The 17,628-nt window shown below is 38.2% G+C and overlaps 2 protein-coding genes across 2 annotated transcripts; both read right to left on the bottom strand.

The window, feature by feature from the left end:
- Positions 1-686: 686 nt before the first annotated feature.
- On the bottom strand, positions 687-13,744 carry LOC136998968 (uncharacterized). Its single transcript, XM_067352356.1, has 4 exons — positions 12,361-13,744; positions 12,024-12,255; positions 1,113-1,158; positions 687-995 (listed from the first exon to the last, which is right to left on the bottom strand). The coding sequence occupies exons 1-4, from the start codon at positions 13,742-13,744 to the stop codon at positions 687-689; spliced, it is 1,971 nt and encodes a 656-aa protein (XP_067208457.1).
- Positions 13,745-14,331: 587 nt separating this feature from the next.
- Positions 14,332-15,297, bottom strand: LOC105667570 (uncharacterized protein PF3D7_1120000-like). The gene has a single exon (XM_067352355.1). The coding sequence runs from the start codon at positions 15,295-15,297 to the stop codon at positions 14,332-14,334; it is 966 nt and encodes a 321-aa protein (XP_067208456.1).
- Positions 15,298-17,628: the final 2,331 nt, after the last annotated feature.

Genomic DNA, 17,628 nt, shown 5'->3' with positions numbered 1-17,628 from the left:
ACATGGTTCAGTGTTGTATACCCCGTTATCCCGGTTCTACAAAAACATTGTTCATTCTTTTCTTGCACCGAGGTGTTGCATACTCCGTTCTCCCGGTTCTGCAAAATGTGTACGATCGATGTTTGATGTTGAGGAGGTGTGTGTACTTTGTGCGAATGTATCGCTGTCGGCACCTTCTCCGGATGCATTTTTCTAATTTTTTCAAGTATCGCGGATCTATACCGCTTCGGTATCGTATAATGTATATAGTTATAGTAGCTTGAAGACATCGTTGATTTTAGACTATCCTGAGCACATAACAAGCACAACTTTTGCATCAATATCGGTAGGATAGATTCTCTCAAAAACACCGAAAATTCCTCCTCGGAGTCTTCTAGTACACTGTCGTCAATTTCACTCGTCCATTCGATAAATTGATGGCGAAATATAGTATCCGGAATATATGGTTTAATGAATGCAGGAAATGTTGTATACTTTTCAATTATTTCCTCACTGCTTTTATACTTCCTTCTACATCCCCGACATGTTGTTAACCAATCTGTGAGAGTACTCAGATTTTCCTCTCGTAAGGCGAGACTGTCTTCCATCTCTGTAATAAATAAAAATTATTAAAATAAAAATATCCAATTAGTTATTACACATTCGAAAAATGTGTATTAAAGATATTTTAAAAATGTGTACTTTACCTATTTCAGTTTGCACAAAGTGCAATCTTTCCTGTACGGTGGGGGCCCGTCGATGTGGTCACGCTGCCACGACTGGTTGTAGTGCAACGAGCACCGACGATAACCTTGCACTTCCGGATCCGCTCTTAAATGATCCGGTAGCCTATCCCACACGTAATCCACAAACCGAGCAAAGTTTTTTATAAGAATCACTTTCGGCACGATTTTTAATTGCTCCGCGGACAAGCTCAGAATGTCACGTTCGTCCAATAGCGCGATGAACATTTCGACTGTTACCTCGACTTGGTCATGATGGACCTTATATACCCGCTTGTTGCACACGACATTGATTAAAACTATCGATGGCTCATATTTGCATTAACAATCCTTATCTTATCTCTTCCGGGAATTATTGTGATCTGATACCCCCCACCATTCCAAAATTACCTCCTCTCCTCCAAACACGATGACGCATCTAGCAACATGGCGATGCCTACAATTTGTATTAACAATCATTATCACACCCTCTAAGAAACGGCGCTCAAATGCTGCCTCTTTGTTCTAAAATACAGCGATGACGCAATCCGTAAATCTGCACAAACCTGCATACTATAAACATAATGATTCCGACAACATGGCGCTCTACTTTGATGTGTAGAAAAAAAAAACCATAGGATGTAAACAGTTCTCTTTCCAATAAACAATCCTTATCTTTTCCGGGAATCCTTATTTCGCGATTTGTATTAACAATCCTTATCTTCCGGAAATTATTGTAATCTGATACCCCTACCACTCCACATTTACCCCCTCTCCTCCAAAAATGATGACGTTATTACCCCCTCCACTGTTATCCGATACCCCTCTTCCCCTCTTCACCCGCACCCCCCTCATTGCCCCTGGGTTAGAATCATCATAGTATAACTACTAATGAGACACAAAATAATAAGAGAAATCAATTAATGTAGAAAAAAACAGTTCCCGAGAAAAACTGTAGAAAATTCCCTCATATATCTATGATCACATATAGAGTGCACAAAAAATATTGAATTATTATAATATTTAAAAAAATTAATATATCACTTAATATTTCAAAAAATATGCATTTTCAAAAAAACTTTTTATTGAGGCATGTAGAGTGCGCCTCCAGCAAACATGCCCCCAGGGCTCGCGCGTGACTGACGCCAGGGGCGCAAGAGGCAATTCGAGAATGGCTTCCGTTTTGATCACGCGGATTTTACATTGTATACTCAGTGTTAACGAATAAACGATATTGATTACGAGCAAGGCTTCTTAGATCTCGCGAACCTTCTTTCCTCCGCATATATCGAGACTTAACACTTTTCCATACAAAAGTTGTAGGGTTTTAAGTGACGCATTACATAGCAATATTAATATGATTTTGAATAACGTTATCAAGATCACGTAAAGATCATCTTAAAATTTTTTACTAGGGGCCCCCATTTTTTATTGCATATTCCTGTAGCTTACCTCGAGAGCTTTCCAAAACACTATAAATTAAGTAATTTTCCTTAAGTACTTTTCGAGTTATGAGGCTTGAAAGTTACAGTTACAGCTTCTGTGGAATCCGATTACTCGGATCCTGGTGCACGGTGGGAATTAATATTCAGCACAATTTCGTTTCGAAATATATCTAATCCATTGGTAATAGTCGCTTTTTATTTCAACTTGGACAAAGTAAGATGGTCCCTTGTTAGTATTATTATTAAAACTTATTGTATTATTATATAATTTAGTTTTCATTAATATATCTCGAATTAACCATTTTAGTTTCATTAAATATGATTTTTTCTTAATCAAAAAACCTTTCGCTTTAAATTTTCTTTGACAGATTTCTCCTGAATCATTTTCCTTTCGTGGCTTGCACTGGTTCCGCCCTAGTCATTGAGATCTCTATCTCAGACCAAAAAGGGAACCACTGAACGGTATCCGAATATCGGAGTAAGAGCAACCTTGCAGTCATTGACCCGATTTTTAGAACATATACAAACCGTTCAGATCATTAGGTCAGGCCCATAGAAACCTGACTAGTGATTTTAAACCAGCTGTTGCGTTCCTCCAATGGCTTTCCTCATCCAGGACGTAAAAATAATATTAATTTGAAAACATCACGCTTGAGAGACGTGATCTCAAACGAAAAGATTTTATTATTTAATCTTAAGTTAAGAAGAACAGGTGTGAATGGAAGATATAAATGCGTACAAAAGGCTAACGTTCACACTCTGTGAAAAGAACTTGCTGAAATCGTGTCTCCAAACTTTTTTTCATAAGTTTCATTTTTGCGAAAACAATTGTCAATTAAAATGATTATCAATCCACTTAATGTTGCTAGACTTTTACTAGCATCAATAACTACTATGTATTTTATGGAATCGCCGATAAATAAAGCCGAGATAGAACTAAAAGAAAATATTCAAAAGTTATTATTTGATAATATTTATCAATTCAACGGACTGGGAGTGACAGAAGAAACATCGCTTGATTATGAAGAACCCCATAAATTGCATACTTTTGAAATAATTGAAGAAGATGAGACATGGAGTGAAGATAATTTTAATTCTCACAGTCAGCAATGCCGTGATGACGAATTTTGATGTTTCTTACAAAAGGCGAGCTGTTGAATACTGGTGGAATTAGAGGTCTAATAGAAATACCAACAGTAAACATCGTTCTTTCAAGTCAGTACAACACCAATTTAAAAGAATATCATCTGAACGTCAATTGAGACGATAGGAAGAACAGTTACAGTTAGGTGGAAATCGTTTTGAAAAATTATCCCATATTTCCAAAGTTACTCACGATAAATTTATTGTAGCTATTTAAGCAGGACTTATAATTCATGATGTTGATATAAAAAGATGGACCTTGAAAGCTCAAAAAAAAAGGAAATTTTTGTTAGTCGCGAACGAGTGCATCACTTCCAGTCACAAGAAGAGCGATCTTTTCATGGCCCCATTTCCTGTAGATCGAATTTCCAGCTAGTAAGCAAGTTAATTCAGTTTTTATATTTTTCCCCCCTTTTTCCTCTTCTCGGTTGTCATCCACTTTATTTTCGGTCTTTTCAATTTTTTTTTCTTCGTTTTTTAATCACTCAAAACAGTCTCATTATTAGTGAGAACTGAACGATCCGCATGGGCCATCGTCAAAAACCGACGGAATCGAGCTCAAAGGGAGCAGTTCTTGTTCCACTACATTACACTCACTGTTCTCCTCTCTCTGTACGCCAAATACGCACTAAGTGTCCGCCAGATCTACCAAGCGGAACTATACACGACCGATCGTGTCCAGTTACACATTCTTCATACACACAAACAGATCCACTGATTATTCCTTAGAAACCTCCTCAACCTCAGCCCATCGCTGAATAAAGGCCAACTTCCCTGACGGAAACGATTTCATCCATTCTAGAAATATTTGACGAATTGTCGGAGATTCAAGAGTTTCGACCACCGACACCAGCCAATTCCTACCCCTTCACTGACGAACTACTAAATGAATTCTCTGACGATGATCCCGACTTCGATAATATTTCTGTTCTATCCGACGCTACTAGTAGAATACATAGAACCTTCTCCACTGGTGGATCTTCCTAATCACGTATTTACTGGTTATGATTCCTTAAATTTAATCCATCTTCCTGAGGAATAACACTCCACCATATTACACGATACACTTTAGTTTAAGCAATTACAATAACAAATTAATAATTGCAAACTCATCATCATAACTATACTCTGTCCAGCGAGAAAGTAGTTTCGGTCTGCGCATAGCGAGCAAAGTGGGGTGAGCGTCGGTATTAACAAGCTGTTCGAGCAGTACAGTCCTGTAGAGGGGCTTTCTATGCATTCCGTGTGGAGTAACCTGCACCAAACGGATGAGTTTTCGTTCGATCCGAAACTACTCTCTGGACAGAGTATAAAAAGATAAATTAAGTTATCGCTAGGGATAAGAAAGGTAATTAAATATACAAAATTTAAATTACTAACATATTTATAATTCGATATAAGTTTACATTTATAAATATATTATATAAAAAAGTTACAATATATTAAAATTATTTTTTCTTTTGTTTACTCTGACCAGCAGCATTTGTAACAAATAAAAAGGAATTGCATAGATTAAAAAATGAGATTTATAGATATTACTTTTATATTTTCTTACCGCAAAAATAATCAAACATTTCTTTCCAAGATGTCCGAGTGTATTCTGAATGCCTAATCTCGTAATCTTCTAATCTGGACATCCTAGCATGATTTTGTACAAAGGTGTTCCATGTCCCGATTTCCCTGTCTCTCAAAAGTTACAGTTGATGTTGGTCAATATGTGCGCATAAATACCGATCCCCGGTTTTTAAATGCATCTGTTCCATATATCTTGCATAGATGCTAGATGCAAAAACAACTCGCATAGCTTTTATATATTAAATATATTCTATCTCCATATTTGTTAAAAGTATATCCGCACTATAGATCTTACATATCAGTCTTTTGACATTTATGGGGGAACCATTCAAAATTCTTTTTTTAATTTTATTTATTCTCATCTCATTTTCCATTTGTTTCCACATTGGATTAACACACACACTATAGCAATGCTGACATGAGTTTATCCAGTTCTCCAAAGTTTTGATGTTTGCTGCATGATCGGCAAGATCACGTTTCGTCTCCATTCCGAACGACTGTGATAATTCATATTTTTTTGCAAACTTTATATACCTGCCTATTATTTTTACTAAAGGCTTTTTACTCACGACACTAATTAATTAAAAATAACGATGACGTAATCCATAAATCTGGCAACGGCATAAAATGGCGCTTTAAATGTTAAAGTAGCTGTTAAAATTTACATAATCTATAATCCGACAACGGCGCAAAATGGCGCCGAAAATATTTTTGCAAAAATGTACTGTAATATCTTTACTTTGATATCTTTGAAAAAATGTTAACATAATAAAAATTCCCTACACCTGCTACCTATACGCTTTTTGTAACTACGAACGTGAAACCTGATACCTCCCCCCCCCTTCTTGCCCCTACTCAAAAACTTGTGTAATTTGATACCCCTCTACCCCTCATTTCTCGCACTCCCCTCATTACTTCTGGGTTAAAATCCGCTTAGTTATACTACTTATGACAAGTACTAAATAATTATTTTTAGAATAACTGCAACATTTCAGCTAAATCGATTTATTAATCTAAAATATTCCTGGTACCGATTTTGAAAATTTTGTCTCGAGAAAAACACGTTCATTGATCAACGTATATGCCGTTGTTTATTTCTAGCTAGTTTCGATAAACTGTAACTCATTATTTTTGGGAATTGTTGAACAAAAATTTCAGAGAATATCCTCCAAAAATAGTACTTTCAACTAAACATATTTTTGAAAAATTAGTTTTTTTACCCATCTAGATATAAATATATATATAGAGAGAGAGAGAAAGAGAGAGAGCGAGAGCGAGAGAGCGAGAGAGAGAGCGAGCGAGCGAGCGAGAGAGAGGAGAGAGAGAGAGAGGAGAGAGAGAGAGAGGAGAGAGAGAGAGAGGAGAGAGAGAGGGGGGGGAGAGAGAGAGAAAGAGGGGGGGGGGGGGGGAGAGAGAGAGAGAGAGAGAGAGAGAGAGAGAGAGAGAGAGAGAGAGAGAGAGAGAGAGAGAGAGAGAGAGAGAGAGAGAGAGAGAGGGAGAGAGAGAGAGAGAGAGAGAGAGAGAGAGAGAGAGAGAGAGAGAGAGAGAGAGAGAGAGAGAGAGAGAGAGAGAGAGAGAGAGAGAGAGAGAGAGAGAGAGAGAGAGAGAGAGAGAGAGAGAGAGAGAGAGAGAGAGAGAGAGAGAGAGAGAGAGAGAGAGAGAGAGAGAGAGAGAGAGAGAGAGAGAGAGAGAGAGAGAGAGAGCGCCCCCGCTGCCCCCCGTCGCAGAGAAGAAATAATTATGAAAGTTATAAATGTAAGAAATGTACCTGATGCATTACAATCTAGATTTTACAAATAAAGCTAAAGTACATGTTCTGCAATTAAAACCGATGATAAAGTTTTAACAATGCTGAAAATTAATGTATATATTAAAATAATAATAATAATAATAAAAGTTTAATTAATTAGCAATTGACCACCACATGTAATTGCCTGCAATGATTTTGAGATAATTTAGTCACATAGGAAGGATGTAGAATATTCCAGATGCGCGCACGGAAAGCCCGAAAGTTTCCCGAATGAAGGATCTTTATAATATTTCAGAGACACGTGTCACTGAAAATGAAATGCCACGATGGTGACATTTTTCGAACATTCACGAAGTGATGTGGTAGCGCTTATAACCTTGATCTAACCTTGATGTATGCTTATAATCCACTACACTTCGTCAGTTAGTCGTCTAGTTATTCCACTTGCATGTGGTTACTGTAGCTGTATCTATGAAGCTCTGCCCTTGTGGTTGAATGTATTAGGTCTAAACTTGAAAATAGATATTAGAAGATTTTTTTAAGGTAAGTTTTTCATGGCATCTTCGATATTACAGATATCATCTTTAATTATATATTTTTTTATCTATTATGTTTTGTGCCTGAAACCATTTGAGTGAAACGTGTCCTATACTTTCACAATTTCTGATACTAATTGCGTCGATTAATGTCATGTATTTAATATAATGTATTTAATAAAGTCACAGTCTATTTTCTGACAAAGTATGCACCTATAAATTAAACTTGAAATAATATATAGCCTATATATATAAAATGTACTTATAATTCGTAATTTTAGTGACCCAGAAACGTCGAGAAAAAAACAGTGATGAAAGTGGGATTAAGGACGAAAAGGAAGCCACACTTATCACCTCTTCTGAACCTCAAGTTGGGCCTTCATCATTATTATTATCATGTGATGAATTTGAACTTGAGAACTGTTGTGATAATGACCTAGGCAAATGGGTCGGACGATCTTCCCTTATGACAGCATTCCAAAAAATGGAAATTTTTAAACGCTGCTGGACACTTCCAAAAAGCTACAACTTTACTGAAGATGCCACTCATTTCAAACGAAAATTTAAGCAGTTGGCTGCAGACCTATGCCCCTTGGCTTGCATATTCAAAACGACTAAAGGCGCACTGTGCTTGTACTGTGTGCTGTTTCCACCAACTATAAGGCGTTTTGGGTTCATTCATCATCAAGCCTTTTACTCGTTACAAAGACATGAATTCTGCAAAGATCATGTCTCAACTCAGTGTCACAAAACAGCAGTCACAAAAGCAAAAAGCTTCATGGAGGGTATACCTGTAGATGTCATGATGATTTCTGCGCATAAGAAAAAAGTAGAAGAGAATAGAAAAATCATGACATCAATCATTTCGACTATAATGTTTTGTAGTACACATGACTTGTCTTTGAGGGGTAAAGAACAACATCAAGATGTTTTCGAAGACTTAATTTAATTGAGAATTGAAGCTGGTGATCAAAATTTAAAGCAACATATTGAAAAAAATGCCATCTATATGTCTTTGCAAATTCAAAATGAACTAATTGTTATTTGTGGGAGTTATAAAAGATAAAATAATGAGTCATTAGCGACGTAAAAAAGGCTTATGCCTATAGCATAGTGGCTGATGAGACCAGTAATATATCAGGAAAGAAGTCAATTAATATTCGATTTTTTGACGAAGAAAAAATGGTTGTTCGTGAGAAATTTCTCGAGTTTGTGGAATTGGCTGCCATGGACACTAAAACTATAGCTACTGCAATAGACAACTTTCTGCAAAACAAAGATCTTAATGCAGACAAGTATGTCGGACAGGGTTACGATGGGTGTCCAACTATGGCAGGGAAGGACGGTAACGTTCAAAAAATTTTGCGGGAGAAGTATAAAAAAGCCCTATTTTCTTTCACTGTGCTAGCCAGAAACTGAACCTAGTAGTGAACGATGTGAATTGTATCCCAGAAATACGAAACGCGATTTCAACAGTGAAGGACATAATTAATTTCTTTCGTGAATCTGTTCCACGAAATATGCCCTAAACATCTTACCTTTTTGTGAGACACGTTGGTCTCAGAAATACAAAAGTATCGCCATATTCAAAGAACATTTTGTGAGCATCGTTCAAGGACTAGAAAGACTATCAAAGGATGGCAACACTATCACCAGAAAAGTTGCTTTTCAGCTGCATTGTGCTGCGACAAAGTCTGAATTCATTATCTGTGTCGGTCTCATAGCAAAGTATTCCACGCTGCTGGAACCTGTGATAAATGCTTTACAGTCAAAAAGTATAGACATGTTACAATGTACGAATCATATAAAAAGAATACTAGCTATCGTGAAAAATCACCGCAAAACTGTGGACGCCGTAAGCCAAGATCTTCTAGCTGCCGCTAACATAACTGCTCAGAACATTGGAGTAGATTTACAACTGCCAAAGATCGTAGGGCGATAACAGCACCGTTCAAATCCTTAAGTATCAACTTCTGCCGAATTCTGGAAAAGGTCGCTATTTATCCCTTACTTAGATGCTTTAATAACTTCACTGGAGCAGTGATTTTCCGATGAGAACTTACCGACTTTCTCACTATTATTACTGCACCCTTGTATTATGTTGGGCATGACATTAAAAGATTTTAGGAAAACCGCACAAAGTTGTTCCGATTATTACAATTTAAACAATTTTCTCAATAAAGCTGAACTGTAGTACAGCCTCTGGAGGGATAAAAAAATTAAAAAAGAAGAACTAAAGGAATTAGAACTACCAGAAGTGGTAAAAGAGACTTTCTTCCCAGCAACGAAACATGCTTTGCACATTTCTTTAGCCCAACTGTGCACAACAAGTACTATTAAAAGATCCTTCAGTACATTGGATACAGAAGGGTGAAAACTTAGTTGCGGTCAACAATGTCAGAGAACCGCTTCAATGGTCTATGCATGTTAAGTGTACACAGAAAAATAGTGCTTGAAAAAAGGAAGAAACTAAGAAGAAGTACTGAGAAGATTTATCGAAGATCTGGCTTTAGTATAAATATTCTAATAAGTATTTTTTTTTTTAAGATAAATCTAATAAATCTATTTAAAATAATAATAACATTTGTCTCAAGATATATTATATATATAAATTTTTGCCCCCCCCCCCCCTAAATAAAATTCTGGCTATGCCCATGTATACCTATACATATATCGTTTCATATATTACAGATTGATATACCCAGATAGATTGAACATTAAATAGAAAAATTCAATTCGTGTATAATAATATAATATAATAGTAACAGCATACGATAATGATCAATTTCAATTGCAATTAAATGCTGCTATTATTGTTATATTTCTAGACAAACTATTAAATGGGTTGTATGGCATAATACTTTCAATTTATTAAAAATTTATCAATTTATTTAATACATGTTAATACATATGTTAATATGTTGTCATTTTGACAGCATTTAATTATGACTACAATAACGTATCAACAAAATTAATATTCAATGCAGAAGCTCCTTTGTGTAAATATTCTACAATTTTAATATTAAAAATGCTGTAATTATGTACGCAAAATGCCAACAAATGTCTATCTGGATATATTACCCTCACGGAAAATAAGTATCGAGGCTCAATACTTAGTATTGAGATTGTAATACTTAGTATTCAGGTAGGTTGTAATACTGAGTATTAAGAGTCAGTATTGGTCAATACTAAAATATTGAGTGAGTTAAGTATTGATGAATACTGAGTATTGACAGTCAATATTGATGAATATTATTATAAGTATTAGAGACTAGTATTCGTCAATACTTAAGTATTAAGGGAGGTTAAGTATTGACGAATACTATTGCAGTCTACTATATACAGTGCGGTCCATAAATACCCGGACTGATATTTTTACGACAATACTAGTGGTGCGATTTATCAGTCGATTCCGTGCGAGTCGACACTGGACGACCATAGTGAATGAATGAATGAATGAATAATTTATTGTTCCCCTTAGGGTTACAAGCTTTTCTTCTCACCATACATTTCCTTACATCTATACTTAGTCTATACTTAGTCTATCCTTAATCCTATCTTAACCTAACCGCCTTTTGGAGCAGGAGCGTGAGCCATATGTGCCCACCCTCCTCCTCCCCTACCTATACACACACACATCTCGCCTCTGGGACTTCCGTTTCCATTGCTTTGTACATCTTTTATGTCCAACTACTTCGCCCCTTCTCCCTCCCTCTCTCTCTCTCTCTTTCTCTCTCTCACTCTCTCACTCTCTCTCTCTCTCTTTCTCTCTCTCTCTCTCTCTCTCTCCCTTTTTCTCTCTCTCTTTCCTTTTTCCTCTCTCTCTCTTTCCTTTTTTCTTTCATGCATCTCTCTCTCCTTCACACATTCTCTCTTCCTCCTCCATATTTCCTTCCCTTTCCTCCTTCCCCTTTCTTTCTCTCTCTATCTTTTTCATCCACCGTTCCCCTTCTCCCTCCTCTCCTAATACCCAGCCTACCGCCTCCTGCCAGCTTCCTCCTCCTTCCTTCCACTCTCTACACTCCTCCCATACGTGTTCCCATGTTTCCCTCTCTCCTCCACATAATCTGCATCTCCTTTTTTCCTCCTCCTCCCAGTACCTTCCCTCCCTTACTTCATTCCCCAACCTGAATCTTGCCACTCTCTTCCATCTGCTTTCACCCCATCCTTTTTTTAGATAATCCGGTATCCCTTCCCCTTTTACTTCCTTGTACCATCTACTAAACCTCGATTCACTTATCTTTTCCCTTCTTTCCTTTCTCTGTTTCTCCTTGTCCCTCCTCTCTAATTCCTCATACCTCGCCTCTCCCTTCTCTTTCTTCTTCTCCACCTCCTCAATTGATATCTCCCTTTCCTCTAAGAACTTCCTCCTTTCTTCCTCCCATTCCGATCTCACTCTTCCCTCTTTGAATCTCTCTTTCATCTCCTCCCTACATTCCCTCGCTATCTCACTTCCCCTCCCCTCATCTAATCTTTTTTCAAACCCCCACGCCCTCCTTCCCGCTCTTCCCCTTAGTTTCTCCCTTTGTAGTTCCTCTCTCACCAAGTATCCTGGCGTCCTTGCCTCTACTCCCAGTACCCATCTTAAATATCTCTCCTCTGCCCTTTCCATTTCCTCTCTCTCCTTCCACCCCCATATCTCTACCCCATACCCCATCACCGTCCATACCAATTTATCAAATAACCATAACCTTCTCCCCCAATCCTTCCCGAATCTTCTTTTCCCTATCCCCCATACCTGCCCCATCACCGTTGTCGCTTTTCTCACCCTCTCCCTGATCTGTGCCCCCTGCCCTCCGTTTCTCTGTATTATGTATCCCAGATATCTAAACTCCTTCACCTCCTCAATTATCTTCCCTTTCCATCTCCATACCTTTTTCCTCCATCTCCCTCCCCCTTTCTAAACCTCATGATCTTCGTCTTTTCGGTGTTCAGCTCTAAATTCTTCCTGTCCAAATATCTTTCTAACCTTTCCATCATGCCCTTCATCTCCTCCTCCTCCTCTGCTATCAAAACCATGTCGTCTGCATATGCTAAGGAGTATATCTTGCGCCCTCTTAACTTTACTCCTCCCCATTTCACTTTCCCCATTTCCTCCTCTATATCTGCTAACATTACATTAAAGATTAGTGGGCTCAATGGGCACCCCTGCCTCACTCCTCTCGCCGTCCAAAAGTTCCCCCCCTCCTCCCCTCCTACCCTTACTTTACTTTTCGTCTCCTTCAACACCTCCTCCACTCTTTCCACCAACCCTTCCCTTACCCCTCTCTCTCTCATTGCCCCCACTAATATTCCCCTATCCACCGAGTCGAATGCTGCCTTTAAATCTATAAACAGCGCCGTCATTTTTCCTTTCTTTTTTCCCAGCTGTCTGTTCACTAAATAATTTAAAACATATATATTGTCTAATGTCCCCATCCCTTCTCTGAAACCTGTCTGACTCTGTGGTACTATTCCCTTTTCTTCCACTTCCCTCCTTAGCCTCTCTGCCAACGTTATTGTATATATCTTGTAACATGAACTCATTAATGTCACCCCTCTGTAATCTTCCACTTTCTCTCCCTCTCCTTTCTTTCTGATCGGCACCACTACTCCCTCCTTCCATCTCTCCGGCCATCCCTCCCCCCTCCATACCCTGTTACACCAGCTCCAGACCCACTCTTCCACTTCTTCCCCTCCATATTTCCATGCTTCTCCTGGTATCCCGTCCACTCCCATTGCCTTCCCATTTCTTAGTTTTTTTATCGCCTCCTTTATTTCCTTTCTGCTGATCTCTTCTTCCTCCTCTCCCTCCCCTTCTTTCTTCCTTTCTCCCCCCTTTACTACTTTTCCTTCTGTCCCTCCCAGTAGCCTCATAAAGTACTCTTTCCACTCCTCCATTCCTATCCCATCATTTATCCTAGTTCTTCTTTTCCTTTCTCTATTTATTATTTCCCATACCTCATTCTCCCTTTTTACTTCCCTTGCTCTTTTTTCCCATCTTTCATTTTCCTCTTTCTTTTTCCTTTCACACGTTTCCTTATATTCCTTCTTCTTCTCTTTATACTCTTTCCCTTCTCCTCCTTTTCTTCTCCATCCTCTTAACTCCCTTCTTGCCTCCTTCTTCTTTTCCTCACATTCTCTGTCCCACCATCCCCTCCTCTTCCCCTCCTCTTTCCCCACGTCCCGCTCCACTTCCTTTATCGCCTCTTTCATCTTCCTCTCCATCCCTTCCCATTCTACCCTCATTTCTTCTTCCCCCGATTTTAACCCTTCCATCCTTTGTTTGAACTTTTTACACCCCTCCTCATTCCATACTCCTCTCCATATTTTTCCTTTTTCCCTACTCTCGTTCCTCTTCCTTTTTTGTCTTTGTCCCTCTCCCTTAACCCATACCTCCACTGGCTGGTGGTCTGACTCTATGTTGTCTCCTATCCTTAGCCTTTTTATCTTCCCCCTCGTATCCTCATCTGCTATTACGTAGTCTATTACCGTATTCCCTTTTCCTCCTGTGAACGTGTACTCCCCCTCCTCCTCACCCTCTATGCATCCATTCAGTATTCCCCATCCTCTTTCCTCCAAGAACTCCACCATCACCTTCCCCTCCCTATTCATCTTCCTATCCTTCGATTTCCTTCTCCTTCCCTCCCCCTTCCCTCCTCCTTCCTCTCCCTCTTTCCCTATCTCTATACCTCCTCCCTCCTCCCCTGTTCTCGCATTAAAGTCCCCCCCAATTATTGTACTCACTTCTACCTCCTTCTTCCCTACCCACTGTTCCATGCTCTGTAACATCTCCTCCATATTCCCATTAACGTATACCCCCACCACCCTCCATTTATGTTTTCCTTTGTTTATCCTTCCCACTATTATCCCTTCTCTCTCCGTTACTATTTTCCTCCCTTTGTCCAACATCTCTTTTCTTATCCCCATTACCATCCCTCCCATCGCCCTTCCTTTTTTATTTTTTCTTTCCGCCATTTGTACTCCCCACTCGTATCCTCTTGGTAACTTTTCTTTCACCCTTTCCCACCCTTTTTTGTCCATCCATGTTTCTATCAGTACTATTACCTCCCATTTTTTTAGTCCCTCCCAGAATTCTTTATCCTTATTTCCCACCCCTGCCACATTCCAGAAGGCTATTCTCCACTCCCTTTCCCTCCCGTCCTCTCGCCTCACCTTTCCGTCCCTTTCCCTTCTCTCTTCTATCCCATGCTTCCCTCCCTCCCCAATCTCCCTTCCCCCTGCCCCCCTACTTTTGTGCACCCTTTCCCGTCTCTTAGCACCTCCTCCTCCTCATCCCACTTCCACCATTGCCCATTTATTCTTACTCTCCCATATCCTATCCATACACTTTTCCCTTTCCTTTCCTCTTCCCTGGCTATCTCCTCCAATTTCCATCTCATCCTCCTTTCTTTCCATGTCCAGTCCTCTACTATTCTTTCCTTTCTACCCTTAAGCATTTTCTTTCTCTCCCATATCTCCTTCCTTTTCTCATCATTCTCCAGCCTTATCCCCACTATCTCTCTTCCTTTTTCTCTATCCTCCGCTATCCTCCATATCTCTTCTATCTTTACCTTCGCTTCTATAACCTTCATTAATTCTTCTACCGCTTCTTTCCTTTTCCCTTCCCTTACCTCTATTCCTTTTATTACCAAATTCCTTCTCCTCTCTTCCCTCTCTTTCCTTTCCATCCTCCTTTCTATCTCTTTTATTCTTATTTCTATTTTTCCTCCTTCTCCCTTCCCTTCTTTCCTTCCTCCTTCCCTCTCATTCTCTCCGTCTCTCTCTATCTCTTCTATTCTCCTTTCCAATCCCTTTATATGCCTTTTCATTTCCTCCCTCTCCTCCCTCCACCCCTCCTCCTTATCTCTAATCTCCTTCATTTCCTTCCTTATGTCTAATATTCCCTCCTTCACTTCTTCCTTCATCTGTCTCATTTCTTCCTTCCACTCCTCCAACCCCATCCTCATCACCTCCTTCATTACCCCCTCCATCTCCCTTTTCCATTTCCTCATCTCCTCCTCTCCCTTCTCTATCCCCTTCTGCTCTCCTTCTTTCTTTCCCTCTTCTTTCCCCGGTGACCTCGTTATCTTCTTACTTTTACTAAATATGCCTTTCTCCTCCTCTTCCCCCTTTTCCCATGCCTCTTCCCTCTTCCTCTTCCACATCTCCTCTATACACCCATAACTTCCGCGTCTAACTCTCCCCCCTCTCGCTTCTCTTAATCTCTCTTCCATTTCCAATTCCAATTTCCTTTCCATCCCGCTATGTCGCCACCTATCACCCTCACCTATTACCTTCTATCTTCTATGTGCTCCTCGCTCTTTCTCCTAATCCCGATCGTGTCCGTCTCTATATCCTATGTTCTATGCCTATCTATATAACTTCTTTTCCCTTGCCCTTTCCCTTTCTCTCTTTCACACCCTGCGCTCCCCCCACTCACACCCACTCTCTCTCACCTCCACTCTCTCCTCCACTCGCTCTCACTCCTCCTTTCACTCTCCTCTCGCTTCCCACGTCACTCCAAAAATTTCTCTCCACGCCACGTGTCGCACTCTATCGCACCGGAAACAGAAGTCCTCACTGGACGACCATAGTGTTTATCGTCTTCTACCGATTTTCTACTATTGTAAAAACGACCGTACCACTCAAACACCACTGTACGTTTTAAAGCATTAGCCCCATAAGTCTTTTGTAGCATTGACAAATTTTCAGTCGCCGAAATAGCGGCTTTAAAACAAAATTTTATCGCAACGTTATTCCTTACACACATACATTTTGCAATTTGTGACACTACCTAAAATACTGTTTACACAAACCACTCGTTCTCTGCGTCAACTGATCATACAGAGCTGAAACTTCACACAAAGGTCGCTAAGGGACTTGAACCATAACATGGTTCAAATATTGATTAATAAATCGCGCCACTAGTATTGTCGTAAAAAAATCAGTCCAGGTATTTATGGACCCCAATGTGTATAAAAAGTTGCAATAATAAGTATTCGTCAATACTAGTACTATGTATTCGTCAATACTAGTACTAAGTATTCGTCAATACTAGTACTTACTAAGTATTCATCAATACTAAGTATTCCCCCAAAAAGTATTGACCAATACTAATTGTAAGTATTGAGAGCTTAATACTTATTTTCCGTAAGGGTATATTATATATCATGTATTACATATCTAATAAGCCACATATTTGTTTAACAATAAGATAAAATTTAAATTGCAAATATACACAACTTCGTAAAAGATCCATTCCACTAAATCCTGTGCTTGATAGTCTACCAGGTCTAGCATATGCCTTATGTGTATTATGCATATACAATATTACGTACCTATTAGTGTTATTTTTCTTTTCTTTCTTCCTTTATGAAAATGTGACCACATATCTTTATGACTTATAATATCCTTTCTTAATAACAATATAACTTCTCATTTTATCTCTCGGTATAAAAAAAACCGACAATGTTTTTATTTTTTTATATAAAGTATTTTTACATTATTCTCATTTTCTTTAATCTATAAATTCTTTGTCTAACTTTAAGTCAATATTTTCTTATCAAAAATTAGATAAAAGAAAAACATTCTTTTCCACAATTTTTCAATTTTTTAATAATAAAAATTTTAATGATTGCATTTTAAAATAAAGTTAATAAGGCTCTACCGATTGAAAAATCACAATAAATAAATTTAAAAGAGCTTAAAGAGCCAACGCTAGGTCTTATTGTTAGTGCGAAACAGCTATATTCTGACAGAATATAGTGTATATAGTGTATGAATATCTTAGTGCTGTTTTGCACCAAGATCTAGCGTTGGTCCTTTAAGCTCTTTTAATCTTATTTTGTGATTACATTTTAGATTAAAGTTTTAAAGAATAATTCATTTGTAAATGAATGAATTTGTAAATAAATTATTCTTCAAAATTTTGTCTTAGGAGTAAACTTTTGCTATCCATTAATAAGTCTTGATTAAAAAATCTGCAGAAAGAAAATAATTTATTTAAAGATATCCTGGGATAAAAAATGTGATATACTATATATGATTTTATACATTTTATGATACTATTTCCCCAGACAACACGCATGTCTTAAAAACATTTGAAAGACGCCCAAAAGACGGCATTTTTAGACGTCTTTAAGCATGCGTGTTATCTGCACTGTATGACATCACCAGTCATTTTCTACCGATTTTCAGTTTTACGAGATTTTAATTTTTTTTTCTATCTACTCCTAAAACAGTTTTTTTTCTCTCCTCCCTATCTTCTTCTTTCTTTTACTTTTATTTCATTCAATTTTTATAGAAATTTTTAAAAATTATGATGGTTTTTCACAATGTCAAATCTGCATTGATGAACTCTTCGAATAAGGAAAAATAAATTAAAAAGAGGAAAAGTAGAAAGAAGGAAAGAAGAATAGAAAAAAAGAATAATAAAAAGAAGAATGAGAGTAAAAAAAGGAAAGGAAACAGCAAGAGGAGAAAAAAAAGAGAAGAGA

Source organism: Linepithema humile, chromosome 3 (assembly GCF_040581485.1).
Source record: "Linepithema humile isolate Giens D197 chromosome 3, Lhum_UNIL_v1.0, whole genome shotgun sequence".
NCBI lineage: Eukaryota > Metazoa > Arthropoda > Insecta > Hymenoptera > Formicidae > Linepithema > Linepithema humile.
Note: the sequence above shows the minus strand (reverse complement) of the source record. Positions and strands in the feature narration are given on the sequence as shown.